Source organism: Suricata suricatta, chromosome 15 (genome assembly GCF_006229205.1).
Source record: "Suricata suricatta isolate VVHF042 chromosome 15, meerkat_22Aug2017_6uvM2_HiC, whole genome shotgun sequence".
Lineage (NCBI taxonomy): Eukaryota > Metazoa > Chordata > Mammalia > Carnivora > Herpestidae > Suricata > Suricata suricatta.
In genome coordinates, this window is record NC_043714.1 from 3,794,504 (window position 1) to 3,822,332 (window position 27,829).

A 27,829-nucleotide genomic window follows, 5' to 3' on the forward strand; every position below is an offset into this window, starting at 1 on the left:
CACTTATTAGTTTTCTGCAAGAATTAAAAACACATTTTACAAACATGTCTGGGTTTATCACTAGAATTACAAATTCAAATTATATGCAAAAATGACACAATTTTAATATCAGAATATTTTGTGAAGAAAAACATAAAAATATACCATTGATTATACACATGATAGAAAGCGATCAATGAAATTTTGTGCAAGCATGGGAAAGACACACGCAAAGCATGCTAGTTACCCATAATGTAATTAATGATAATATAATTACCCAAGTACTGTGATTGAGTTGTATCAAGTATATAGTTCATTCTATGTATCTATTTTATGTCACTTCTCCACTCTTTTTTTAAGCATTTTAATTTTGTTATTGCTATTTAATTTTATATTCAGACTCTTAGATGGACACATACCATGTTTTACCAAATAGTGCAATGAGAATAAAACAAATAACTAGTATTTTAACTAATCTTGCATATCCCTGATTGCCAATTCACTTACATGATATACCAATTATGTGAAATTTGCAACATCAAATGCAAACTGTCAATTTGAAACTAAAATAATTAAGATGAGGTTATATCTAATTACGTTCATTTTTAAAACACTCTATTATTATCCCAATATTTCCTTCTAGAAATAATACAAAACTCCTTTAGTCAGTTTCACAATCATTAATGTCTGTAACATACAATTTTAAGAAGTCCTTCAGATAATTTGGGTAAGTCAAAAGATGAATGCTAAAAGACATTTTTACCTCTAAGAAATTCTGATGATTTCGGAAATTTCATCTCTACATAAACTAGTTGAGGCAAGATAAATGGATTAATGAAATTGGAAAGAGAATACAACACATGTCTGTGCTTCATATTTACTTGTTATGTATCCAAATAATCTTCGGTTTGGGGTTTCCTTCTGCCCGGCAAGTGAAGTAGACAGTGTTTCCTGATGTTACCTCCACGTCCTGGGGCTCAAAAGTAATTCGAGGACTCTCTGTAACAAACGAATTATTGGTGTATTTTTAAAGACACAAAATTATAGTATGCTAAGATTGAGAATATTTACTATCCCTCTACATCAAAATTTTATAGATTGTGTTGCAGTTACCTAGTAATATACCAGTTTAGACATGAAACATATATTTAACAAAACTTCAGACATTTGAAAGATTCACTGCATAAAGGAATCTCTAATGAAGTAAATTAAATAAGTTTCCCTCTGCTTTTATTTCTAGTAGTTCAATACAACCATATTTATGGAAGAAGTTTGATTTTATGGGTCAATATTTCAACACAAGTACTTCAGCTGAGCTTGAAATTTGCAGGCATTCTTCGTGGACAATTAGCCATCTAACTGTCCACTTTATACAATTTATAAGAATTTGTATGTCTAGACCTCAAACCTGGTTGAGCAAAATTACTTACTAATATAAATGAATATTTCCATTCTCAAATAATAATGAGAGATAAAACATGGAAACATTTAAATTATTTTAATAAGTGGGGTGATTGATTTTTAATGAATCAAATAATATTATTGAATTTAAGTTATAGAGAAAAATGTTAGAAAAGGGTTTCACTTTTCTATAGCAAACTTAACATAATTTTTCTAAAACTTTCTAAATGATAAAATTCTTTTTATAAGTGCATGATTTGAGATTTTCAATCATTAACAAATAATCAGATCTGATATTTCTGAGGAATGTTATAAAGGTCTCAATCCTAACCACTTCATCAAAAGTCCATATGATCAACACTTGATCTCACCCTTTCTGGAAAAGTAGTTTGATTCTTTTATATATTTATTAAAACAAAAATTCAACATTACACTGGGTCAGGCCCAACACTAAGACCAGTCATGAAACAGTGATCAATACAAAATTTCTGTGGTCATTGGCTTATCATTTCACTGAAACAACTGAAATTGAACAAACACAAAAATTGTGTAACACTGTATTGTGATAAGTGCTAAGGAAAATAAATGGCAGTTTGACAGATTGTAAAAAGGGACTTGACGCAGCATGTGTGATAGGGAGAAGGAGGGTAGAGAGCAAGATGAAATAAAGCCTTCCCAAGTAATTCATACCTAAGAAGATGTGCAAGAAGAATATTGTAGACAGAGCAAAAGTAGATAGACAGTCCTTAAAACAGAAAAAATGCTTAAGCACCTCCAGGAGCTGCAAGAACATCATGATGGGTAAACATCGCTGAGCAAACGGACAGGAAGAACGAATCGAGGGACCAGAGGGGAGCCAGGGGACACACCACACAGAAGGGAGGCTCGTTCAAGATTTCCCATTCATTCTAAGGTGCGGGCAGCTGTGAAAGAGCATAATCAGATACATGTTTTTAAAGATCTCCCCGGATAGAACAGATCGGAGAGGGAGGAACATGAAAGCCAGGACACCGATGAAGATGTCCTGTACGTTTCCAGGCAAACTGGACCACAGCATAAACTTGAAGTTGGTGGTAAAGATGGAAAGCATGGACAAATTTGAGATTTATTTGTAAATAAGGACAAAGTTACATTTCTTCTCAATCTGGATGGAGTTAAATCATATTGATATAATTTTCTAAATGACCTGCTTAGAGAAATTCTGGCAATGGATGGGGCTTTAGAAAGAACATTTTTGCTGTGAGCTGTCATGTGAGTAAATTTCCAAGGAGCCTAAGTGTCACACACAAGCACACGTATGTGTGTACGTTCATTTATTCATATCTTGAGCTATATATAAATATAGATTAGATAGATACATAGGTGGATAGTCTTTTATTTATATTAAAAGCTTAAAGTGAGAACCAAATAATATTCTAGGAAGCTATACTTGGATCTTCAGTTAAAGCCTGATAGTCTTATTGAAGCTGTCAGAATATGAACTATGTTCATCAAATCCAAAGTTTGCATTAATATTGTGATTATTAATAATTATTTCATCTAAAGTTGAAAAGCCTCAATTATTAATCATTAGCACTTAAGTGATAACTGAGGTATCAGTGGAAACTGTAATGCTGGTCACAGTGTCCTGTGACCTTGTTGAAAAATAGTTTTCCTCAATATTTCTCCTCTGAAATTTGCAAGGTGGATTAAATAATCCTCAAGGACATCCCAGCTCTGTTTATGATGCTAAAAACTCCCTTACATAAAAATGCAGATAATGAAAAAGAACATGACCATACTTTTACCTGAACCCCTTAGTAGCATTTTTTTGATATTATGCTCTTCTGAATGCAACATTGTGTAACAAACCTTTATAGAAAAAGGCAAACAAAAGACAACCCCATTTTCTATGCACAGCGAAAAGTACGTACCACAGTTGAATTCCTCTACTGTTACGGAAGCAACGGAGCGTCCCTGGAGCCTTCGGGGATAGTGACATGTGGCAGCAGCCTGAATCTGGCCATTTTGGGCATAGCCTCGCAGGAGTTCCCCCAGCGACATTAAATCACAGTCACAAACCAGAGCATTGGAATCCAGACGCCTAGGCATGCAGGAAAGAGTTACAACTGTTGAGTGACTATTAACTTTTTCTGCACCTTCTGAATTAACAGACTAAAACACACGCTTACCTGTAAGCTTAGCTTAAGAACTGTAGAATAAAATGAATGTTTAGTCTTGGAGAAGACTAAGAATTAAAACTATACATAGTGATGTGTTACAGATCTTTTAAATGTTAAGAACAGAGAATTTATACATGGTGGTGGGTTTTTTTTTTTTCAACTTTTTCATAGAGGTTACTTAAAAGAAAGGGTAGAGTCTTTACCAAAGGAGGCCTATGAATGCGCTGTGTCCGATTTGTGTGACTGCTTCCTGTGACCGGCTCTTTCCTCCTGTAAATCACCTCGACGCCAGTCCGGATAGGCCTGTGTTCCCTGGTGTCTTTAATTTTCCCTAAAGGATGGAGGCAGGACTTACACAATTTTCTTTTTCTGTGTGCTAACAGGCCTGGCTTTCACTGCAAATGATGCCATTTTACAAGGGCCACATGTAAACTCGATGCGGAGGTCCTTCACATTTTTTAGTGGTATTTCTTAATCTAGGCCCAAAAGTTCCTCACTTTTGCTAAGTTTTATTATGTTTTCCAAATCCTTTCCAGCACCTTCTTTTTTTCTCATGAAATAAGATAGATAACCAAAGAGATTGATGGCATATACCTCCATTCTTGCTAAAGAGAAGAGCAGCAAAAGGACACAGAAGTGCTAAATGATCCCTCCCATCCATCCCAAGGGCTAAAGGGCAGCACCAGCGAAATGGAATCCGCGTTTTTCTAGAGCAGTGATGAGGTCACATTTCCCACAAGGGAATTCCGGGGACGACAACAGGAATATATTTATGATGGGGACGCAGGTCATGTTGTCCAAATTTTGTTGTAACAAGTCATGCTTTGTGTGGTTTTTAAGTATTTTAATTATGCTACATATTTTTTAAATAATTGTATAAATGTCCTTAAAAATCACTTGGGAAACAAAGGAATTTAAAGACTCAATTTGCATGTAAAATTAAAAATCACATAGTTGTTTTATGTTAGGAGTCTGTTTTAATAGCAAGTCACTGGGAATAGTAAACTAAAAGTAAAACAAAACAAAACAACACAACCATGCTCTCTAGATTTGAACTTATAATTCCAGAACACTACATTTTTTAATAAACTTAAGAAGGATTTGTTATCTGATAATTTGTGAAGTACATTATAGATACTTTGTTCATAAGACTTATACTCAAGTTATAGCACGCTGAAAATAGTAGCTATATTTAGCAGCATTAAATTGTTAAATTAAGTGAAAAAATGTCATTCATTAAAATGTTACTGAATGGTATGGATTTTATTTGCCTAATGCCTCCATTACAACTTCACACTAAACAGAGAAAACAAAGCCGTAACTGAAATGCAGACTACCCTCAGCCTTGTCCAGAGTGATGTGTAAGATGTCACAGCTGACTAGCGCTTGTTTAGCAAGGTCCTGGGTTCAGTTCCCTTGGCCGGTCCTTGTCACCGACTTACTGTAGCAGCTACTTCACTAAAACACTGACCTACTGCAATATGAAGAAGTCCAAAGTTCAGTCAGATTTATGTTTGAGTTTAATGTCTGGTAATTTCATCAAAGGCAGTTTGTTGTTAAATATTAAGGTGTCAATTCTCACTTTAGTACCACCATGAGACTTCTGAGTTGAACCAAAGCCAGGACATCAACAACTCCCTTGGGACCCAACATTCTGGAATGTTCCATTTCCGTGATGTCACCACTTCTTACATAACAGCCCTCCATAAATCAGTGTTCCACTCTTTCCCATTAGTATCCTCATGCCTGGGTGTTTTAACAACACTGGAGCAGAAGATTTAATTTCTTCTTTTTATCACCACTGACTTCAGTTCAAATATTCATCCATAGCAGGGATACAAAACATGAATAAAACAACTGTAGGATATTTTTTCACTTGCCTCTTAAAAAACTCCTTTATATTTGAGGGGCGCCTTGGTGGCTCATTCGGTTGAGCCTCTGAGTTTGGCTCAGGTCATGATCACACTGGTCCTGGGTTCAAGCCCAGCGTCGGGCTCCATGCTGACAGCTCGGAGCCTGGCACCAGCTGCAGATTCTGTGTCTCCCTCTCTATCTCTCTGTCCCTCCCCTGCTCATTCTCTGTCTTTCTCTCAAAAATAAATAAACATTAATAAAAAAACCTACTTTAAATTTGAAAAAACATGCAGTACAAGAAGTATATTTTGCACAAAAATCCATTTGGGGAGCTTTTATAAGTCAAGTGGTTTCCAAATTTATACTGGGAAAGCATCATTTGAAGCATTGCCTATAATTTAAAGCCATAAATTTTGAAAAATAGAAAGTTAGCAAGTAAATCAATAAGAGAGGTGGGTGGTCTTCATCTTTATTAGACCGCACTAATTAGCGATACACCACGCTTTACATCACTGCCATTTTACTGTTCTCTGTTTTGTTACATCAAATATCACACCAGATGTGCTAAATCAAAGACAACTCCTCTTTGATAGTATGCAGTCAAGAATCACAACAGTAAAATAATTACTCACTTGGGGTTGTTCACTGCTCAGTGGGCAATTTGAAAGGGAATAAAAAAAGCACGGGTTAAGTTCAAATTCAAATCTTTCTTTTTGAGAATAGAGAAATACTTCATTTGTGCTTGTGTAATCCCTTTCACTTAAAGATCCAAAATCACTTTTTAAAAAAGCATTTTATTCACTTTTTCAGTACTCTTGGAAGGAATGCGGTCATCATGAGTTAGAAATGATATGGTACAGATGGAGAGGCACGATCAAGTGTCCCCACGGCTCCCAGGGCTGAGAGGGCACATGGGGTCCACACAGGTGTCTCGGACTCCCAGACAAGGCCAGTGCAGTAACACTTTCAGCTGTGAAAGACTTCATTTTTTGAATACGGAGTTTATTTGATGGTCAGTAGCCTTCGATCACTCTCCTGTGTCCGATGCTCATGTATAAATGACAGCCTGGATCGGCACAGGTTTGAGGATTTGGAATAGCCGGGTACCAGGGCGCACCACCGCAGCCTGACCGAGATCTCATGCACCCAGCAGCGGCTGGCTCCGATCACCTGTATGTCACTGCACCATGACCTTGCGCCATCAGTGTGCCGTCTATGGAAACAGACACTTCATCGACACAACGTACTAACAACATTACCTTAAAAGTGGCTTAAAACAGTTGAAATAAATGTAGTGCACGCCTAGAAGACACACACTGACACATCACTGTACACAAGGCCTCCCTCTGCCTCCTTACTAGTGTTTGTTTCTCCGTGTCTATGTCCCAGCAATGCAGTGAATGCCATTTCATTAAATGTGAGAGGATGGAACAAAAAAGCTGCTACTAACATTTAACAAGAAAGAATAATAGAAAGAGATTAGGGAAAAAACAAGAGATTTAGCATTTCAAGACTTTCAAGTCTTAGAAGTCAAGAACAATACCCAGGTAGAAATCTATATAGAAAAGAAACATTTAATCAGAATGATAATCGCAAATACACAAAGACAGTGACTCTAACCGCCAGTGATATATAACAAATCCAACAAAAAAAGAAAGGACACAAGTAAAAAAATATTCCTCCCACTGCCAAAACAACATATCTTATTACCTTGTTACAAAACATCTTGGCATTTTTCATTTTCCAGATATGACTTAACACCAAGAATGCAAAAACAACAAGATACCACTGCGCATCACTTGGAATGGCCCAAGTCCAGGAAGGACACCTGCCAACCCCAACTGCTGGTGAGGGACTGAGGCCCTAGAGCTCTCTCTGACGGCTGGTGAGGCTGCAATGGTGCAGCCCCTTTGGAGGACAGGCAGGCAATTTCTCACAAAATCAGATGTGCTTTTACCGTACCATCCAGGACTCATGCTTCTTTGTATTTACCCAAAGGATGCGCAACTTATGTCCACTCAAATCCTACATGGGGGTGTTTCCAGCAGCTTTATTTATAATGGTCAAAACTTGAAAGCAAAGTATTTGTCAGCAGGTGAATGGATAAATAAACTCTGGTACAAGCAGACCACGGACAAGTACTCAACACTAAAAAGAGATTTGCTAATGAGCCATGAAAAGACATGGAGGAACCAGAAGTGCCTGTTACTAAATGAGAGCGTCTCATCTGAAAAGGCTGCATGCTGTAAGACTCCAGTTACAGGACATTCGAGAAAAGATGAAACTATGGAGACAGCCAAACATGGAGTGCCAGTGGCTTCGGGGATGAGGGGATGAATGGAGGAGCACAGAGGACGTCGAGGGCGGGGAATATTCCACATGACGTCGTAGTGATGCTACATGTCATTACACGTTCATCTGAACCCAGACAGCGTGCAATGCCCACTGGGAGCATGTGCGATGGCCTTGGGGTGGTCCTGACGCATGGGTTCTAAGAGCCGTTCCGCTTCAGTGAGGGAGGACCCTGGCGGAGGCTGTGTGTGGACAGGGGGGTTTCCTGGGAAGTCTCACCACTTTCCCCGAACCCACAAGGGCTCTAAAAGACCAAGTCTATTATAACGGCAAACGAGAATCCACATGTGGACTGTTCCAAACAGCTGCAGTCCCACCAGCTCTGAGAAGGAAGATTCTGGCACATGAAGAGAACTGCCAAGCAAGGCTTCAGTGGGTTTGAGCACAAAGAGCACAGCCCGAGGAGAAGGGACAGGGAAGGCAGCCCCTGCAGGGAGAGCTCCGCCTTGACAGGACACAGAGAAGATAGGCTGGAAACAATGCACTGGGGTGAACGGACGTCCTCCTGGTTGTTCATGACCCCAGAACCACAGCGATTCCGCGTGTGATTTCCAGGCACCAACTACAACACATGTTTCTTTCCCCCAGTGTTCTGATACCTATTTAAACCTTCACCTTCCCTTCCTATCAACCTGGTCCTGGGTGCATCACACCAGAAGATGACAGCGACAACATGGCCCCCGAGATGCTGAGAGATAAGCCTCGGTGATTCCTCCCCTGTGTGCCTTCCCATTGGAACCAGGAAGCAGGACCTCTGACCTTTCGCTGATAATGCAACTTGCCCAAGGGAAAAATAACCCCAGAATCCATCAACGATGCAGCATTCCCGGAGATCGGGGGCAGGAGACACACCAGGGCAAAGGTCAGTGACTCACAGAGGCAGAGAGAAAAGTGAGGCCGTTGGAGAGGAAAACAGGGATGTTGGCTCTGGATTGTTTCATGCAGGAAGAAATGAACCGCACGCTTCCGAAGCCTGGCCACAGGAGTTAGACTTCCTTTGGAACGTCTCACATCTCTTTTTTAAATAAAAGTGAAAGGAAAAGGAAGTCCTGGGAGTCTGTAGATTTGACCAGCAAGGAAATGACTGAGAAGAGAGCGAGGAAACTTCTATCTTCAATACTCCTTTTGAATGTCACCTCTAAGAGAATCCACGAAAGCTCAGTAGACTGTCTGCGTCCTCCCTCACTCTCTGGTTAACAAGACCGTTTTCTCCCCTAGCACGCTAGGATCACAATGATCTTTCACGGCAGAAGGCGACGAAGGCAAACCACGGCCTGGGATTTATTTACTTGGGGGGAAATCATCGTAAGGTTTTTGTGGTTGCCCGCTTGCTGTCACTTACAGCCTCTGTAATGAATCCAGATGAGAAAAGCTCCCAGGCAGGACTTTCGATAATTTGTTGTGATGCAAAAACCTGAAAAATAATAGATAACTTTTAATCACAAAGCAGTAAAGATGATTTAGGAGACTTTTTTTTTTAAGTCCAATTGTGATTCCAAATCCACTTTTAAAAGAATTTTAGTGAGAAAGGGCAAATATGCAAGCTTTGTTTTAAAGATTTATCTGCACCTATCTACAACTACACTGGTATTTTCTCATCCATGGTTCTATTTTCTTTAAGGTTTTCTTTTATTTACTTAGGGATTACAAGTGCTAAAGAGAGTAAGTCTCTAAACACATAGGAGGTCAGGGCAGAGAAGGTATTCATCAAAAGGAATGGCCTGGTCGCGTGTGTATGACCACAGCGGGCTGCAGTCCAACCATGATTAACCAACCGGATCCTGCCGACGCAAACCCTAGGTCTCCTGCTTACTGGCCGCAGCGGTTTAGCTAAGCCACAGGTCCGTTTTGTGCCGCTGTGGTCCCTGGCTCGGCCCACCATTTGCGTGCTCCCTTTGAATTCCATGCCCACTTGTGCTGCTCCAGGAATATCACAGGAGAAGCATGTCCCCGGGCTCTGTTGCCCCTGGCTTCCCCTTCCCAGTCAGGGTCCCTCACCAGAGGTAATGGACGGAGGCAGTGGAGGAGGCCCAGGCCAGTATTTCTACCTCTCCTTCCACCCGGTCAGTCCGCTGGGTTTGGGTTCCTGAGCGCTGCCCCTGGTCATACCACTGCCCCCCACTGTGAGGAGAGAGGTTACCGCTAGCGGATCACAGCTCGGCTCCCAGTCTTACTGGCACCACTGAAATCATAGTCAACAAAGAGCATGTGTAAGAAGAGAAGACAGTAGTCTGCAAAACAGAGAAAAGCTCCATGCCATTTCTTTCTTGTTATTCTTTTAGAGAGAAAGTGAGAGCAAAGGGCAGGGGGAGAGGGAGAAGGAGACCTGGAGGGAGATGGGGAGGGAGAGGGAGGGGGAGAGAATCCCAAGCTGGCTCCACGCTCAGTGCGAAGCCCAAGGTGAGGCTCCCACAATGCTGAGATCATGACCTGAACTGAAATCAAGAGTCAGACACCCAGGGCACCCGGGTGGCTCAGTCAGTTAAGCGTCCTACTTCGGCTCAGGTCACGATCTCGCAGTTTGTCAGTTCGAGCCCCTCGTCAGGCTGTGTGCTGACAGCTCAGAATCTGGAACCTGTTTCAGATTCTGTGTCTCCCTCTCTCTCTGTTTCTCCCCTGTTCACGCTCTCTCTCTCTCTCAAAAATAAACATTAAAAAAAAAAGCGTCAGACACTCAACCGATTGAGTCACCGAGGCGTCCTTGCATACCATTTAGTTCTGAAGACTGTAGGAAATGAGCATACATAATTGAACAGTAGGTAGAAAGTGCTAACAATTAGCTACATCCAGCCTCCCTCTGAGTCATGCTTCATGACCAGAGCTCCTATCTCAAAATTTAATAAGGTCCTCTGACCATGTTTTCTCTAGCAATGTATATTTTTAGCCTAATTTTAATTATCAATTAGGGATCGAGGCAACAGGGAGTCAGGAAGAGCAAAATATTTTTATGGTTTTGGAAATTTGATGCACATCTAAATAGATATAAATTTTTTCCTGATCCTTACTATTTTAGTTCCTTATACTCCTCTTCCTCTCCCCCACCTAACTCACCAAACTACGCAATGACTAGAGAAGAAACAGTAAACAGGTTAGGATGGGTGTCGAGATGGAGGTCACAGAGCGATCCTCATGCCCCACAAGCCCCAGTCCACTTGCATTTCTCGGAGGATGCTGGGATAGAACTTCATAATGGAGAAATAGCTTGTAGAACATTGCAGCTGAACTTGGGGGAAGCCATATAATTTGGACAACTTATTCATTTTGTTTTGTTTTGTTTTGTTTTGTTTTGCTGGACTACAAGCTTATTTCACTATCTTATAACTAGCTTAGTCCATTATGATAGTAAAAAGGCCGCTGATTATTCTCTTAACATATTTAAAAGGCTGGAAATTGCATCAATAATTAGAGATTGAAAGACGTTATCCATTTTCCAAGCCAAGTAAACCAGAATTAATTGCTTAGCAGCCAAATCAAATCAAGAAAAAAGCATAACGATAAAAAAGCATATAGATTCTTTTGCTTGGTGATGGAATAATAAGTAGTTTAGGATTGTTTAAAAATAAGTTTTATCTACTGGGGAAAAATCCAACTTTGGTAAAGGGCCAGGATTTTCAAACGAATTCTTCTCTTCGTAGAAAAGATGAAGACACAGGTCTTCACTTGCCTGCACTGGCATCTTGCCTCCACTGAAAAGAACATTCCACACAAATGGTAGGGGCTGATATTTATGAATGTAACACATGTGGGCTTTTATCAAAGCCTGTTAATAAAGAGCTATTCTAGATCCCCTCTTGCTGCTGCTGCTTCTGTGCATGCACATGACTTGAGGACATGTGGTTACAGGCAAAGTCATGCCCAATTTGTTTAGAGTGAGAAATACCTTAATACAATCCTTTGATTTTAATATTTAAAAGACTGTTTTCACAAACATTTCAAAGGTATAAGGAGAAGAACGCTGACTCACAATAGTAAACTAGCCATACGAATTTGCCTCATTCTCTTTCAGAACTGGACAGAAATAATCGCCCAGATGGCCAATACAATAAATAAATCCATAACAATCAAGAGGACAGAATGTGGAAGGTCACCAACAGATAAGAGATTGTGGAGAACTCTGGAAACATACAAAATGCATGGGAGGGGTTGGAAGATGACATAGACAGAAAAGACAGAAGCCCAGAGGGTACGTGAAGCAGGAACAGTCAGATTACTTGGGACCCAAGACACCAAAGAGAGCAGGGGGACAGGATGGGAAGGGGCTTCACTGAACATGCGTGCGGAGAAATGTAATTAACTTGAAGCTGCCTCCAAATGCTAAGAGGAAAAACTTATAGGACAGAAGAAAAGTAATGGATTTTGTGTGGAGCAGCAACTGAAAAGAAAGCCTTTCCTCCCCCATTGTGGTATTTTAGAAATCTGCCATTTTCCCACCCAATTGTCCAAACTAAAATTCCCACTAAAGGGAAATTTTGAAAGAAAACAGACCTACCTACAAGAGAACAGGGGAAAGTCCCACCCCAAGCCTACTTTTCAAGTATAAATACCAAGGATCACAAGGCACAAGAAGGAACTTAATCGGGACCATGACCAGGAAAGACCAAGACAAAACAAAGAAAAACCAACTCCAGAAGAAGCAAGGGAATTTAAAAAAAAAAAAGAAGAAGAAGAAGAAACTTATGATTAATATATTCAGAGCTCTTTCAAGAAATATATATGAATATATACATAGTTTTTCTGTATATACAAGGGAGGAAATGAAAAGCTAAAGCCTTTTTTCTTGGTCAGTGGCCTGCTCCTTCAAGAGATAACAGTTCTCTGCTAAAGGCAAGAGGGGCGTTACTGCCTTAGGGCTGGCAAGGGCTTCCGGGTCTCCTTTGGGGAGCAGGAATCCCCCCTTCCCAGCGCTCAATGGAGGAAAACAATGCTTATTCACCAGCAATACTTTCCCCAACATTAAAGGTGGTGGTGATGAGGTTTTCAGAGGCCATTCCTCATCATGACGCTACACCTGGAATTTGCCAAGGCGGATCTCACTGCTCACAGCTGGTAGAGCAGGAGAGGGGTCAAGAATGCTTTCCTGCCCAGTTCCCTCCACTCCATTACATTCCTTCAGGGACACAAACACAAATCCAGTGAACTTTTATGCATTACAAAAATATGGCTTGGGAAGTAGTAGTTAATTAGCTCTCTTGATCTTTCAATTTTACTGGTCTATTTCATGTACCCATATGAAAGGGCATCCTTTTCAGAATCTACAAACTCCTAATTTCAATTTTTTTCAGATATATTTAATTCAAACAGATTCCTGATTCAGCATAGCTCTGTCAGTCTGCATATTTTTGTTCAAAAAAATATCATATCATCTACTAAAATCGCTATCAATTTGTTAACTAAGGTACAGAAGACATAAAGGGGAGGAGTATCTTCATCTGATAAAAGACGTCACACAGGGAGGCTGCCCAAGTGTCCTTCTGGTTCGTTACTGTTGTCGAAGAAAGCTGTGTTAAATATAACACGCATCTAGAAAATTCCACACATCATGCTCTGAGCACGACGACTTTCCCAAAAGTGAATGCCGCTGTGCAGCTAGCATCCAGGGAAAACAGAAAAAGACAAAACCGTCAGGCTGCAGAAGCCCTCCCGCCCCACCGCAGCCGTCCCCCGTCACTTCCTTCTCCAGAGATAACCACTCTCCATCTCCCAGCTACAATGTGAGTTCTGGCTGTTTTTTAATTTCATCTAAAACCAAAATCGATTTTCAATGTTTGATTTTCTTTTTGGGTCAGAATGAGACTCATATGTGCCAAAAGTCTTCTGTGTAATGAATATGCACAACTGATTTCTCTTCTTTTGTCATTGGGTGCTTGAGTCCGTTCTAGTGTGGAGCTGTTCGAGGCGATGCTCCTGTAAACCTTCCAGAACACGCCTTCTGGTGCACATCCACGTGCACGTGTGTTGTGTCTAGAAGTAGGAGCAGAGCTGATGCATAGGTCACAGGGCATGTGGACGTGAACTGGGGTCGGTTCTGCCACAAGTTTTCAAAGCGGTTTTACCTCCTTCGTGAAACATCGCTCATCGCGTTTGCCCTATTTTTAATTGGGTGATTCGCCTTTTCTCCATTGATTTCAAACTATAGAGTATCTTATGAGAACTCTATCTTACAGCACAAAAGTGCAGGCCCTGCTTCTTAGGCTGACAACAAAATGTCCTGATCTCCCAAGCAGTCAATACGTTGTATAAACAAAAGAAGTAAAGCAGCAGCAAAGGATGTCGGAAGAATCAACACTCACAGTCTTTCTAATTTCACAAGGTCTCCAAACGTCTCCGGCTGTAGTGTTTCTATTTGGTTGAAATGAATATAGCTGGAAGACAGAAAACAGGTTGGTTATTTCACGTGCTGGTAAGTAAAACAAAATGAGAAATTAACAAGAGCATGAGCTGAAAATCAACTCTGAAGCATTTCAAGTCCCCTCTGCTCTTTGCAGTTCTGGGCCCAGAAACCTGATATTCTACCTGGGAACCAACAGGAAGGAGCACCCTTTTCTTGGGTAGGCGCTTGAGTGGAAAGATGCTAAGTGGTCAGTGAAGTTACTCTTCTACTCCTTAAAATTTTTAAAGTGAAGCTAGAATAATAATTAAGACTTGAATCATGCTAAGACACTTTACAGGTGACCACATGCTTATTACATTTCAGGATAGAGGGAACGTTCCTGAGGACAAAGAAGGACGTATTTTATGTAATATTGTAAGGATGCAGGTCTGAAACTGACTCCGTGAGACAATAGAAGGGCACACATTGCCCAAGGCAAGAGGGACCACCCTTGTAACACCCAATCAGGAAAGGCCAGCTCACACCTTTAACATTTCCAAGATGGAGGCTAAGATTAGTCACGCCCTACATGAGGGTCTTGGGCCCACTCTGTGATTGCTCAGTACTCTAAATATTGTGATTGGGTCCCGCCAAAGGTAACAAATACTCTAGGCAATGTGAATGGTTAAACTTGCTGTCAATAATATTGTATAATTAGACCTGGATCGCTGTACCTGTGTCACAATTTCCTGTAACTCCCCCTTCCCAAACTCATAAAGGCCGGACCCCACCATGTTCAGGACTCTCAGCATGGATCCACCGAAATGGTAAAGTCTGTGAGCCTGAGCTTAGGCTGGGCCAGCCTAAGCCCATAACAAAACCGCCCTTTGTGACTCAGTCTCCCTGGTAGTCTCGGGTTTTTGGGGCGATATTAAAATCTGGGCATAACAATATGATGAATATTTGAAATGAATTAAGTGTGCCAGAGAGTATATAAAAAGGAATGTGTCTCTTTTACTCCCTTTAGAACCAGACCTTCTCAGTTCTTGGTACCCTGTATGCAATCAACCAGTGCATATTTCCAAAGCTGCCATTTCAGAAAGGCTTTTCTTGAAGTAGCAAGCAGCACTGCTGAAGACAGAAAGGTTTCCCTTTCTCTCAGAAATTCTGTGAGGAAACGGAGAAACAAGGCTTCAAAGCAGAGGGCTGAGCAGAGTGAATTTTAGACTCACTGCTAAGGCCACATACTCAACTATTCACCTTGCACCTGACTTCTAACTTAAATATTCACCTTGCACCTGAATTCTAATTTAAATATTCACCCAGCACCTGACTTCTAAACACAGCCTTTTCAAATCATTGAAATGAAACCAACAGCCACACACAGCAGTCTGTAGGCAAGCAGTGAATGGCTGTCGAAAGCACCTAACCACAAAAGTCACCATGAGAAAGAACCCACCAAGTCTCGCATTGAAGTGTGTCCTAACAGAACACAGTAGATTGCACTTGACTTAGTCAACAGAAAGTGATTTGACTTGAAGAGAGGACACAAGATGAGACTATTTTATATGTTTATATTTAAATATATTTATTTTTTCTTTAATTTTTTTAAACATTTATTCATTTTTGAGAGAGAGTGTGTGAGCAGGGAAGGGGCAGAGAGAGAGGGAGACAGAATCTGAAGCAGGGTCCAGGCTCTGAGCTGTCAGCACAGAGCTCGACGTGGGGCTCGAACCTAAGAGTGGTGAGATCATGATCTGAGCCGAAGTCGGACACTTAACCAACCGAGCCGCCCGGGTGCCCCTAAAGATATTTATTTAATCACAGTTGAATCTTTGGAAAAAAGAAATACAGATTTTAGGGAATAGAAACTCCTCTACTTCATTCATGGCTCCTTTCTTATAAAATCATTATAGGATGAGCACTTCATACACCAGGGCAGAGCATAATAATCACAGCACAATGAAGAGGTTCTGGTTGGAAGGGAATAATCATTTAAAACGGTTTTGGGTTGGGTCCTGGGGCCACCTCCGCTCGCTCTGAAGTCTGGCATGCTGGCTGGTGGCCTCAGTATTCCTTCCAAGCATTCCACCGTAGAAGACGTTAATGCTTTAATATTTGCATAGAACAGAGCTCCTTTGTTCCTGTATATTCTACGTACACACTCACACACAACGCACGCTGCTCTCCTGAAAATCACGACTTCTGTAACTGGTCTGACACACAGTGCTGGTGTAGAGCCTCGAAGGTTGGAGAAGGAAGAGACAGGAGCAGGTGTTGGGGTGAGAGCAGGGGTGGGAGGGAGGAGCCTCGGGGCTGCCCTGAAGAAAGATTTGGAAAGAGGTCTGTTACAGGACTTTCCTTTCAAGTTTCACGTATCGCCTGGTTGGAATTCTGGGCTCACTAACACAGAGTGCAAATGGATACTTCACTGTGAATATGAATCAGTGCTGATTAGGGCTTCAGATTTAGCATGAACTAAATAATAATAGTAACACCACCAAACGCTTATGATTTTATGCACTTTACATGCATTTTGTCATTTAAATCCTCATTTTTAAAAAGAATTTTTTAATGTATATTTATTATTGAGAGAGACAGACAGAGGTGAGCAGGAGAGGGGCAGAGAAGATGTAGACACGGAATCTGAAGCAGACTCCAGGCTCTGAGCTGTCAGCATAGAGCCCAATGTCGGGCTTGAACTCACAAACCGTGAGATCATGACCTGAGCTGAAGTTGGACACTTAACCAACTGAGCCACCCAGGTGCCCCTAAATCCTCATTTTTAATCCTCACAACTACGCCAAGAGGAGCTCTATGAATACCCCATTATTTACATGAGGAAAATGTGGTACAGATAGGTGAAGACACTCACTCAATTTCATACAGCTTGGAATTGCTGGGACTGAAGTTCAGTTTAGGCAGAGGTTTGTCTTATCAGTGGGCCCAGCAGCCTGTCTGGTCACCAAGGGAGCAGCGACACACAGATCAGCAGATGGGCAGAGCCCACACAGATGGCCTGGTGACACCTGATCCACCAGCCTCAGGAGCAACACCCTTCACAGGTAGGAAACTGTCAGCTTCACAAAGGGAAGTCACGAGCTCATCAGAAATAAATCAGGGCCACGCATGGAGTGAAACCCATGCTCACAAACACCCAGGGAGGCCCCTCCTCATGCCCAGACCCCGATCCCACCACACTCGTGCCTTCCTCTCCTGGAAGGGGTCGAGGTCTTAACTGAGGGAAAGTGTCACATTCCAGGTCCTGGACCGACCTCCCAAGTCACAAGGAAGGAGGGCACAAGCCCAGGTGTGTCCTTCAGCCACCTGAGTGCCAACTTGCAGATTTTAAGAGGTGAGTGAGACCCTTATTCCCCCATTTCTACTTTTTAAACTTCTTGTGAACAATTTCCTTATTAGAAATTTCACCACAAAAAACTGGAGTTTCACACCAACGCTTTTCCTTGGCATCAGCAGTCAAACATGCATCCCGTAGAGTCAAACATGTGTCACCACAGGTATGTGGGGAACCACAAAGAAGGGAACAAGAATGAATGAGAATGAACAGGGCTTTTGGTTGGGTGGGCTCCGAATCACTGAGCCAAATCAGGGCCAGGAGGGATGCATGGGTGGCTCCGTCAGGTGAGTGGCTGACTTCGGCTCAGGCCATAATCTCAGGGCTCGTGAGCTTGAGCCAGCCCCGTGTCAGGGTCTTTGCTGACAGTTCAGAGCCTAGAGCCTGCTTTGGATTCTGTGTCTCCCTCTCCCGCTCACACTCTGTCTCTCTCTCAAAAATAAATAAACATTTAAAAATTTTTTAACAAAATCAAGGCCAGGAGACCATCTAAAAGTTAAAATAACATACAACATTCCGTTCAATGCTATAACTACTGTGATGTTAAGGACTAATCTACAATTACATTTTTTTGTCAATAGATTTTGTGATTTGTACTCCACAGTAATTAAAGTAATTGAAAAGTACTGATTTTAACATGTAAATATCCTATACTTTGCTATTTGTACTTAGCAATTCATAAGAAATGCATAATCTTTTCCAACACGGGTATACTGAGACCCTACTAACCACAGACTATTTATTCCCCATTCAAGGAACACTTCCCAAATAAATCTCCCCAATTCTAGACTCATGCTGGGTGACTCTTACAGGTCAAATACCTCCTAGAGAACTGCAATTTAATACACTATATAGTAAGATAAGCAATTAGTATTTGAATTCACTACTAATAAATGAAAAAGGCACAAAAGTAGATTTCATTGCCAGCAGAGAAGTGAGGCAACCCAGGATTCTGTGTGACTGTGGCCCAGATGTCTTGAAGGTTTTAGTTCATGTGATTTGACAAGTTTCCTAACAAAATTTTTTCTCAAAAAACAATTCTTGTTTACTTTAACCCAATTCAAAGCAGTATAATGTTTTGTTAGGCTCAGCTGGTTTGTGCCAGGGCTTTATCCTGGTCAAAGAAGTATTTGGGTTTGATTTTTACTCTTCTAAACTAATAACATAGCAAGTCTCTCCTCTCCTGTAACTTCACATTTCCTGGGTTGTTGAATTCTGACATTTTCAAGCACCTCTTGCAAGTAGATAAATGTGAATAACCACTTGAAAGGACCAGAATTTTGTTTTGAATCCTTTCAAGAAAGTTAGACCCAGGGGAGCATGGGCAGCTCAGTCAGAGGAGCGACCCACCAGCTCAGGTCATGATCTCACTGTTTGTGGGCACGAGCCCCGTACTGGGCTCTCCTCTGTCTGCACAGAGCCTGCTTTGGATCCTCTGTCCCCCTCTCTCTGTCCCTTCCCCATATGTGTGTGTTCTCTCTCTCTTTTTCTCTCAATAATAAACATTAAACAATTTTTTTAAAAGAAAAGAAATTTAGACACAAATGAATCAGTAGCTACCTGTTCATAAATTGAAGGCAGAAAATTCTCACCATTGTCATTTCATGTTTATTCAAACGCAGCTGTCCTAGGTCCTTTCATCTACACCCATGGCTCCAATGACCTCTATGTAAAAGGCTAACAGATTAAACCTGCAGATGTAGCTCTAAGATGTGGGTCACACATCTAGCTTCTTACGTATCCTCTGCATATCACAAAGGCGCCTCCAGCCCGGTACCTCTGGGCCGGCCCATCTTCCTCCATCGCTCCCGCTCTCCTGTGCTGCTCATGGGCACCACCACGTATCGATGTGCGAAGTCAGAAAACTGGCACTGACCCTTCCTCTCTCGTTCCCTACATCCTATGTAACTTCAAATTCGTTTGATTTTGCCTTCTGAGTCTCTCTTAAATTTATTCCATCTCCTTTTATCCACGACAGTCACCCTCGACCAGGGTATGCCCTTGGGCACTGCACCACAGGAAGTAATCAACTGGTCTACATACAGCAGTCTCCTCTCTCCCCTCTAGAAATGCTTGTTAAAACTCTTGAATGTTTTCAGTTTGGATGAGAACAAAGAGAAAGTTCTCTAACGGAGCCGAATCCCTTCATCATCTTGCCTAAAAGTGCTTTTCCGTCTTCCCCTTTTAACCCCTCTCCTTGACCACCTCAACTTAGCACTCTCCCCTTCTCCTAGGCTCTCATATTTGCCACACTCCTGCCCACAAAGGTCTTTATGCGGTTTTCCTCTCAGCCTGATAAACTCTCTCCCCTCATTTTGCCTGAATTCTATCCAGTGTTTGGAACCCAACTATGCTATTTCCTCCAGGAGGCCTTCCCCAGGTTACAGGCTTTCCCTGCACTGCATAGTTGCAATTTTATCCCAGCTTGAGTGATTCTTTCATCCACATCTACCTTCCCTAACTAGACTCTACGTCCCACGAAGACAGAGACTCCATTGGGTTTATGCTCATTTCCAACATCCCCAGCTTCCTAGTATAAGTTTAACAGAGATATAGACACTCAATATATAGTTGATCACTGAAAGTTCCAACGACCGGCCAGTATTTTTACACAGCATGGACTTTGTAAAGAAGAGGCTAAGACCTTGAACTCTTAGCACGTTCTAGGGTATGTAAAACAAAAGATGGACTGGCTTAGGAACTATAATGAAAACTTTCTGAGTTAATATTGGTCACCATCCTACAAGGGCACTGCATTTTCTTGAGGAAGAACCATGACCAGTGTTGACACAAGCCTGACTTTGGTGAGATCTGTAATAATGTACATTTAATCGCGTTTCCTAAAACTTTATGGTAGAATCATTAGACACTAACAAACCTGGAGGACATCTAGCAAATTCCCGGGGCTTTCTGAATCAATCTCATTCCAAAGAGGCGTTTTAGAATCACAATTTTCTGTGAGCGTGGACACCATATTTGACAGCTCTGACCTGAGTAAATATCTACTTACAAATGAGGACAAAAATCTCCCCAAGTTTTATAAAACATGCAGAGCAGAGCAAGAACCTGTAGTCAGAGGATGGCAACAAAAACAATAGAAAAAATAGAGAAAGAACAGTTCTCGGGGAGAGAAGTTGCTAGTATTGATTTGGCTTCTAGCGTGAACTCACTGAGCCACATAAAAACAAATCCACCGTCGCGTACCATCACCTTGGCAACCCCACTCTAACGTCAGAGCAGAGACGGAGAGAAGAACATTGTATGTTTCTAACTGCACAGTCAAAAAACAATGTAAGTTCAGTGTTCCCAACCCTTTTGTAAAAAGTAGCTAGTTTTTATTTTCTCAAAAGCCTTGAGTTCAGGAAGGGCAAAGGAGCACTGCTGGGAGAGAGAAGTTGCCTGTGTGTGTGAGTCTGAGTGTGTCTGTGTAGATAATGTTGTGTCTGTATAAAACATAAGCTAAGGAAATAGGAGCTCGGAGCACATTGCAAAGGAGATGCTTCAAATAAGCCCTCAACAATCCTGCTCCTAAGACAACCCACACGGAGGTGAGGGCTGACTTGGAGATCTTCTGCACCCAGGCTCGATTATGCAACAAAGAATTTTTGCATGCCGGATGCACCATTGGGACTCCAACTTTCCATACGAAACAGATGAGATTAAAATATGCATTTTCTAGCTTCATTGCACAAGATCAAGTAAGAATGATCTGTTAGAACAATAAATTATTCATACAATTTAGGAGTTAATTAAGCATTTGAATGGAGATCTTTATTTCAGAGCACAGTAAATTATTTTAACTTATTCTAAAGAAAAAAATTGACTGAATTACCATAATCCATTAGGTTCAAGAGAAAAGCTTTCTAGTATCTTATTTGCATACTGTGCTGAAGTCAATAATAGTGTTATTTCCCAAATCTATTATACAAAGGATTTATAATTTATAATTATATTTATTCTTAAACAGTTAAAACCAATTAAAAATGATACTGTACCAGCTAGACTCCTCAAAATGTTATTTCAATCCCAAATTAGAATACTTCTGGAAAAAGTCATGTTTTTAAAACAGTTTAGGTATAGTCCAATTTCCAGTCTTTATTTCTTTTCTCCTGAATTAGTAGCTATAAATGGCCCATCTAAACCAAGCCTCTTCTTTCTGATCTACTATATTGGATTATCTGATAGCTCTCACAGAAAAAAGTGCTAATTAAACTGGCCTATTAGGACCCCTAGTATCTCTCTACTCTTTTCTGCTGAAATTCAAGGTTTCCCAAGAGCCAGCGCCAACCTGTGACTCCCCGCCGCCCTCACATGAGTCTGATCATCCTCTCAGCAAATTTCAACTTCCCTGGGTCTGGATCTTTATTTATTTATTATTTATTATTTATCTTACTTTCCTTAGAGAGGGAAAGAGAGAGCACGCACGCAGGGGGAGGGAAGAGGGAGAAGGTAGAGAATCTCAAGCAGGCTCCACACTTAGCTCAGCATGGAGCCTGACGCGAGGCTCAACCTCATGACCCTGGGATCAAGACCTGGATGGAAATTAAGACTCAGAAGACCAACTGACTGACCCAGCCAGGCGCCCCTCGGATCTCCCTCTTTTTAAAGCAGGGTCTGTGTTTAAAATGTTTTCTCATCCATCTAGGTGCAATGGTACTTTCTCCACTGTGAAGATGATGAGTGCTCATGTCAGAAATAACTTTACTCTCTTGTGATCCTTTAGCAGATTAAAACATGAATAAGCTTTATTGAGTTCCTTCATAGTGTAAGACAATATCCTTGACCTTCTCAGAGATTCGAGTCTGGTTAGAGGTAAAAGAAATCAATGATCACAGTTGAATAGGACATGTATTATGATCATGTATAGTAGGAACGCCACGAGCATATGAAGGATCTAAGTCAGATTGACAGATAAAGAACAGCCGTGCAGAGAACAGGACTCTTTAGCTCCTTCTTCTGGACAAGCTGCACGGACGTGGATGCAGAAGAAGAGGGGCGTGGTAGGCAGTGGGGAGACATGCGTGAGACACGGGGGCGTGAGAGCACAAGCCCCTCACGGAGCAGACGTAGCTGCACAGAGGCCTGCGTGCCTGCCCAGGTCCAGACACACTCAGCGAGCACGTTCAAACTTTATCCTGAAGGTAATCTGGACACATGATAAGATTTAAAGAAATGGCAATCCTTAACAAAATGTTTATTTTAGAAACATTATTCTAGCAATGTGAACAAAAGATTGGAAGTTAGCTGGAGAGAGAGAGAGAGATGAGCTAGAGCGGTGGATTCCAACTCGGGAATATTTGGCAATCTGTGGCCACAGGCCTGTCACCGCTGGGGGTGGTGCTGCTGTAGATCCCGTGGGGAGGGGCCGGGGACGCTGCCCACGTCCTGCCACACAGGGCAGCAACCACAGCGCTACCTGGTCCCTCCTGTCCACGTTGCCGAGGTTGTGAAATGCTCAGCTGGCGCCTGGTTTGATTTTTATATTATTTTTTACAGTGTTATATTAGTTTCAGGTGTACAATGTAGTGATTGTACTGGTGTTTTGTTGTTGCTGCTGTTGTTTAGGTAGGCTTCGTGCCCATCATGTGAAGCCCAAAGTGGGGCATGAATTCATGACCTGGAGATAAAGAAATTAGCCGAGGTCAAGAGTCAGAGACTTAACCAACTGAGCCACCCGGTGCCCCCAAGCCTGGTCTAGTGTTTAAGCAGGGCAGAGTGGTGGTGGTTTTGGGTGTGGTGAGGAGCAGTCACCGAGGGACTGAAGAGTGAGGGAGCGTTTCCAGAGCCCAGGACAAACAAAACGGTGGGAAGCAGCTAAAAGGATGCCAGAGAGGAAGAGGAAAGGACTAAAAGAAGCAAGATAGGAAGACCCTGCAGAGGAGGGAAGGAATTGGATGGTACCGATGCACCATTAGAAGGTACCACCTTAAGCACGAGCTGAGAGGGTGACCCAGTGAAACTGGCTGGCACCCATTCATGACAGACTCTTGGTAGCCAGGAGAGCTGGTGAGATGTCTCTGAAATTTTGCCCTCAATTTTCTCCTTAATGTAAAAGGCAAAGTCAACTCTGAAATGTCAGAGAAACACAGGAACTGAAGACCAGAGCACATCTTGAATTGTCACTACAGCCAAGCACGATAAGTTCAGCACAGTTTTATTGTCACTGCTACAGCTGGTGTGGAAATTTGACTTTTCAACACCATTTGAGCCTGTTGGTAACTCCCTCCTGCTCAGATACTTTCCACACTGGGGTCTCTTCTGCCTGAAGGGCTGCTCTGTCTCAATCCCTTTGCTGTTTCCTTCTCCTTTACCCAGCCTCTGGCGTGGGAGGCACAGGGCTCGGTCCCCAGGCCTCCCAGTCTGCATCCAATGTGCCTCTGAAGACCCTTGCATGCACATCTGCAGCCCTCGCTGCGCTCCATGACCCGGCCACCCAAAGCCCCCTCCCTCTCAAACGATGCCACGTCCTTCTAGCTGCTTAAGCCAAGAATCTTGATAGCATCCTTGACTTCTTTCTTCCTCCAATATCCCACATCCAAGTGGTTCCTTTCCACAGACCAGACTGTGCACCCATGGAAAACCCAATCTGCTCCAGAGAACAGCAGAGGCGCCACCCCCTCTAGCCTGCTTTAACCCAAGGGCCTCCTGAAGACTCCCCTGCCCTCCGCCCTCCCCCGGCCTCAGGCTGTTGCTCACAGAGGAGTCAGAGGAAGGCAGAAAAATGCAGAAGTCACAGTAATCATTTAAAACCTGTCAGATCAATCCTGCCACCTCTTTTCTTCAAACCCCTGCCGTGTTCTCTCAGAACAAAAAGAAATTGTTCACAATACAAAGTAAATCCACTCCTTTGATCTGCCACATCCTGTGTTAATGGAGCCCATCTCTGCTCTGGCCACATCAGCATCCAAGGACTCCTCTGAAATTCCAAACATCTCCTGGCTTAAGGAGTTGGTGACAGCCGCCCCTGGGCCTGCTGCTTCCCCCGGGCTTATACTTGCCTACTTCCCTCCCCAGGGTATGTCCTGGCTCTCATGCACCTGCTGAGTGAGCCTCCTCTGACCCTTCCTGTTTCAGACTGCAGCCACATTCCCACTCCCCTGGCACTCCTAGGCACCCACTTTCCCTAATTTTAAATATATTTTTAACTCTTTGCCGTAGAATGACATAATTCTATACAATAGGTTGTGTATTATTTTTATTGCTTGTCTCTCCTGATAGACCATCTTCCCTAATAGATTTGTGTGGGAAGCTGCCAGAAGAACAAAGATCAGCCGCCTGCACGGGGCAGTGTTATCGCTCCCAGTTCAGGGCTGGAGACGACCAGTCTGGGCTTTCTTATCGGCCCCTCAGGCACTGTGCTAAAATCGAAGTTTTGGTTTCCCCTTTACCCTAGCCTTTTCCTAAAAATCACTTGACCCTGTTTCCTAGCAACCGACCTAGGTCGGCTGCCTTGCTTCCCACCTACCCTTTATAACATGTGTGTGTTCTCTCAATAAACGAGGCTTGATCAGAGACTCTGTCTTGCCTCCATTCTCTGTGCCCCCTGCCCCCCAATTCTCACTCCCTCCCTCAGGACCTGCGTTGAGTGGCCTGTGGGCCAGGTCAGATTTGTACTTGTTTTAGGTAGTAATTAAAAGGTTCAGGGGTAGGGAATTGACAGCATCAGTGCTGTGATTTAGTGGCACACTCTGGCCAAAGGTAATGCAATGGAACAGAATGAGAGGAAGCTTGAGGCTCCCATAGTGGTGTGGACATGAAGAAATGAGGGTCTGGGATGAACTGGCAGCAAGTGTAATGTGATGCAGAGAAAACCCACCAGTCACCACAGGCCTTGCTCAGGGACAGGGTGGAGATCGGAAGACTGCAGGGTCCATGCGCAGAAGCCTGTGCTCACCTCCCTGCCTGGCCCTTCACCTTGTGACACTGGGGAAGTCATTTGCCTCTTCCTAAAATGGAACTAATGATGCCTCATTTCAAGGTGGCCAAGAACCACAGCTCATCCATAAAAATCGCCCAGCATTTCCTGGAATGTGGCAGATGTCCGTGGCATTTGACTGGAAGTATAGGGCAAAGGAGGTAGAGAAAATCCATAAGGTTTAGAACTTAGATGGGGGCTTAGCGTAGGGCCTCTTTGGCCAAGGCCTCCCACCCACACTCCTGTCCTTAATACAAAACCCATGACTAAGAACCACGTGAGAAGCAGTTATTCGTATGCGCCGGCAGAGGTCTTCTGAAAAAATGGAATGGACTATTCGGTTTAGTGCTGAGACCAAAGCAGGGCCTCCTCCTGCCTGCCTCCAAATCAAAATCATAGGGTCCTCCCTCTCAAACTGGTGTTCAGAGATATCCCTAGGCCTGGAGACCACACTCCCAAGCCACTGCAGGCAGAACAGAAAGAGCGGGGCTGGCCTGGGTCATCCCATGAGCAACTCTAGTGCAGGAATATCAATCACCAACCCACCAAATCTGCCCTTCCCTCTTCTGTGGGGAGAGTGCTAGGGAAAGGAGAGGAATGCTCATAATGAGCATGCAACCCTCCCCTGTCAGAGAGACAGCAAGCTTGAGAAGAAGCGTTGGAGAAACATCAAAGGGGGGAAAAGTAAATGTCCCCTTCCCCAGCATTAAGCATTTGTTTATATTTCTTCCAAGCTCTGAAATCCCATTACCTAGCCAAGTTTCTTGCTAAAATACTTGAATTTAAACCCAAGGTAATAATGACAGGACCTCACATTTCCTTCATGCACCATAATTTTATGCCATGGTTACAGTGGACAGTATTCATCAGGTCAGATGGCCCCTTTTGAGATCACCTCCATAAAATCTCCTAAATGGGTTGTTACACACAATTTAAACATCTCCTATAACTTTGAAAGTGGAAAAAGTATAGAGTATTTTGTATAAAAGCAGCATATTGTAGAAATAGAGCTCCCGCTATGAAGAAAACAGAGCAACAAAGTTAGACCTCTAAGACAGAAAGAGGCTAAAGAGTGGTACAAAGATGGGGCGCCTGGGTGGCTCAGTCAGTTGAGCGTCTGACTTTAGCTCAGGTCATGATCTCACAGTTCATGGGTTCAAGCCCCGTTTCAGGCTCTGTGCTGACAGCTTGGGGCATGGAGCCTGCTTTGTATTCTGTGTCTCTCTCATTCTCTGTCCCTCCCCAGCTCACTCTCTCTCTCTCTCTCTCTCAAAAATAAATAAACATTTAAAAAAATTTTAAAGAGTAATGCAAAGACTAAACCACCTGAGAAGACAAAGGTAAGAAATAAACTTGACAGAATATGTACCATGGGATTTATAAGGAAGATGGCATAGACAGAGGTCACTGGAAGGACCAAAATCAGGCGGGAGGAAATATTGTAGTATGTGCCTGTCTTGTCTGTCAAGCATAGATTTGTTTGTGAGAGTCGTATGTAAAAAGGAAGACAGGTAGGATTAATTCTAAGGAGATAAAGGACATCTTGGGAGGGTTGTGCCTACATGACCTCACACGTGACCCACCTTTCCCTCCGTCGCCAGGGTTTTCACACAAATGAAATCAATTTCGTAGAAGGATTAGGCATCTTGGATTTGTTCAAACAGGGTGGATTGTAGCTAGCAGGGTATTAAGGACCTGGATGCAAGGACATTAACAGGTGACAGGTGAGGTAAGAGAGAGATTAATGCAGGCTGCAGGCTAAAGTCTAAAGTGGGATCCCAGCCAGATAAGGCTGCATGCTTCTAGATTCGTTCTTGGCCTTAAGGGTCAGATTTGTCAAAAAAAGACTAAAGTTGGCAGGCAGCGAGGAAGCACAAGAGGCCAGTATCTGATGTACCTGAGCCTGTCCCATATGCCCTCTTCCTTGGTGGAAATCACTTCAGAAACTGAGCCAGGATGAACCTGAGGGTGAAGGCGGAGGGTGCGCATCTGGGCGAAGAATCAGGAAAATCGTTAGTTCTGTTTGGGAGAAAGAATTTCCTCTACTCCTCAAGGTCCTTCTAACTAGACTACAAATCAAATGAACGTGAGACAGATGAACAAGAGAAAATCAAGTTTAATCGCCACATGTCAGGGAAATCCACACAGACATGGAAATTCCAAACACAGGCAACGTGATGCTGATGTGAGCTGGGGAGAGGGGTGGCGGGTCTGGGGATAGGAAGGGGAGAGAGACCACCAGCCAGAGGTAAAGGGAGGTGTTTGGGAAGCAAAGCTCATCCTATTGTGTAGATAAGTCCTAGGTAAAGAGGAGTCTCTATCAAAAGCTCTCATCTTGGTATGAGAAGCGGGTTGAGGCTGAGGTAAAGAGCTTTTCTGAATTTGCTGGGTTTGCAATACTTTTAACTCAGAATAATCTTCATGCCAAAGTGGCCCATCTCGGGGCAGCCTGCCCCATAGTTCACACACTAGTATGACTTTACTGACTTCTTTTTATCACT

General features: G+C 42.7%; 1 protein-coding gene across 1 annotated transcript in view; it reads right to left on the reverse strand.

The window, feature by feature from the left end:
• The window catches only part of PXDNL (peroxidasin like), a 134,175-nt gene extending 114,959 nt beyond the window's left edge, over positions 1-19,216 (reverse strand). The window contains exons 1-5 of the mRNA XM_029924002.1: positions 19,191-19,216; positions 14,039-14,110; positions 9,091-9,162; positions 3,294-3,463; positions 861-978 (exon numbers count right to left, since the gene is read on the reverse strand). Coding sequence (XP_029779862.1) covers positions 861-978; positions 3,294-3,463; positions 9,091-9,162; positions 14,039-14,110; positions 19,191-19,216 — 458 coding nt within the window. The remainder of the gene's footprint in view (positions 1-860; positions 979-3,293; positions 3,464-9,090; positions 9,163-14,038; positions 14,111-19,190) is intronic.
• Between the last annotated feature and the right edge of the window lie 8,613 nt (positions 19,217-27,829).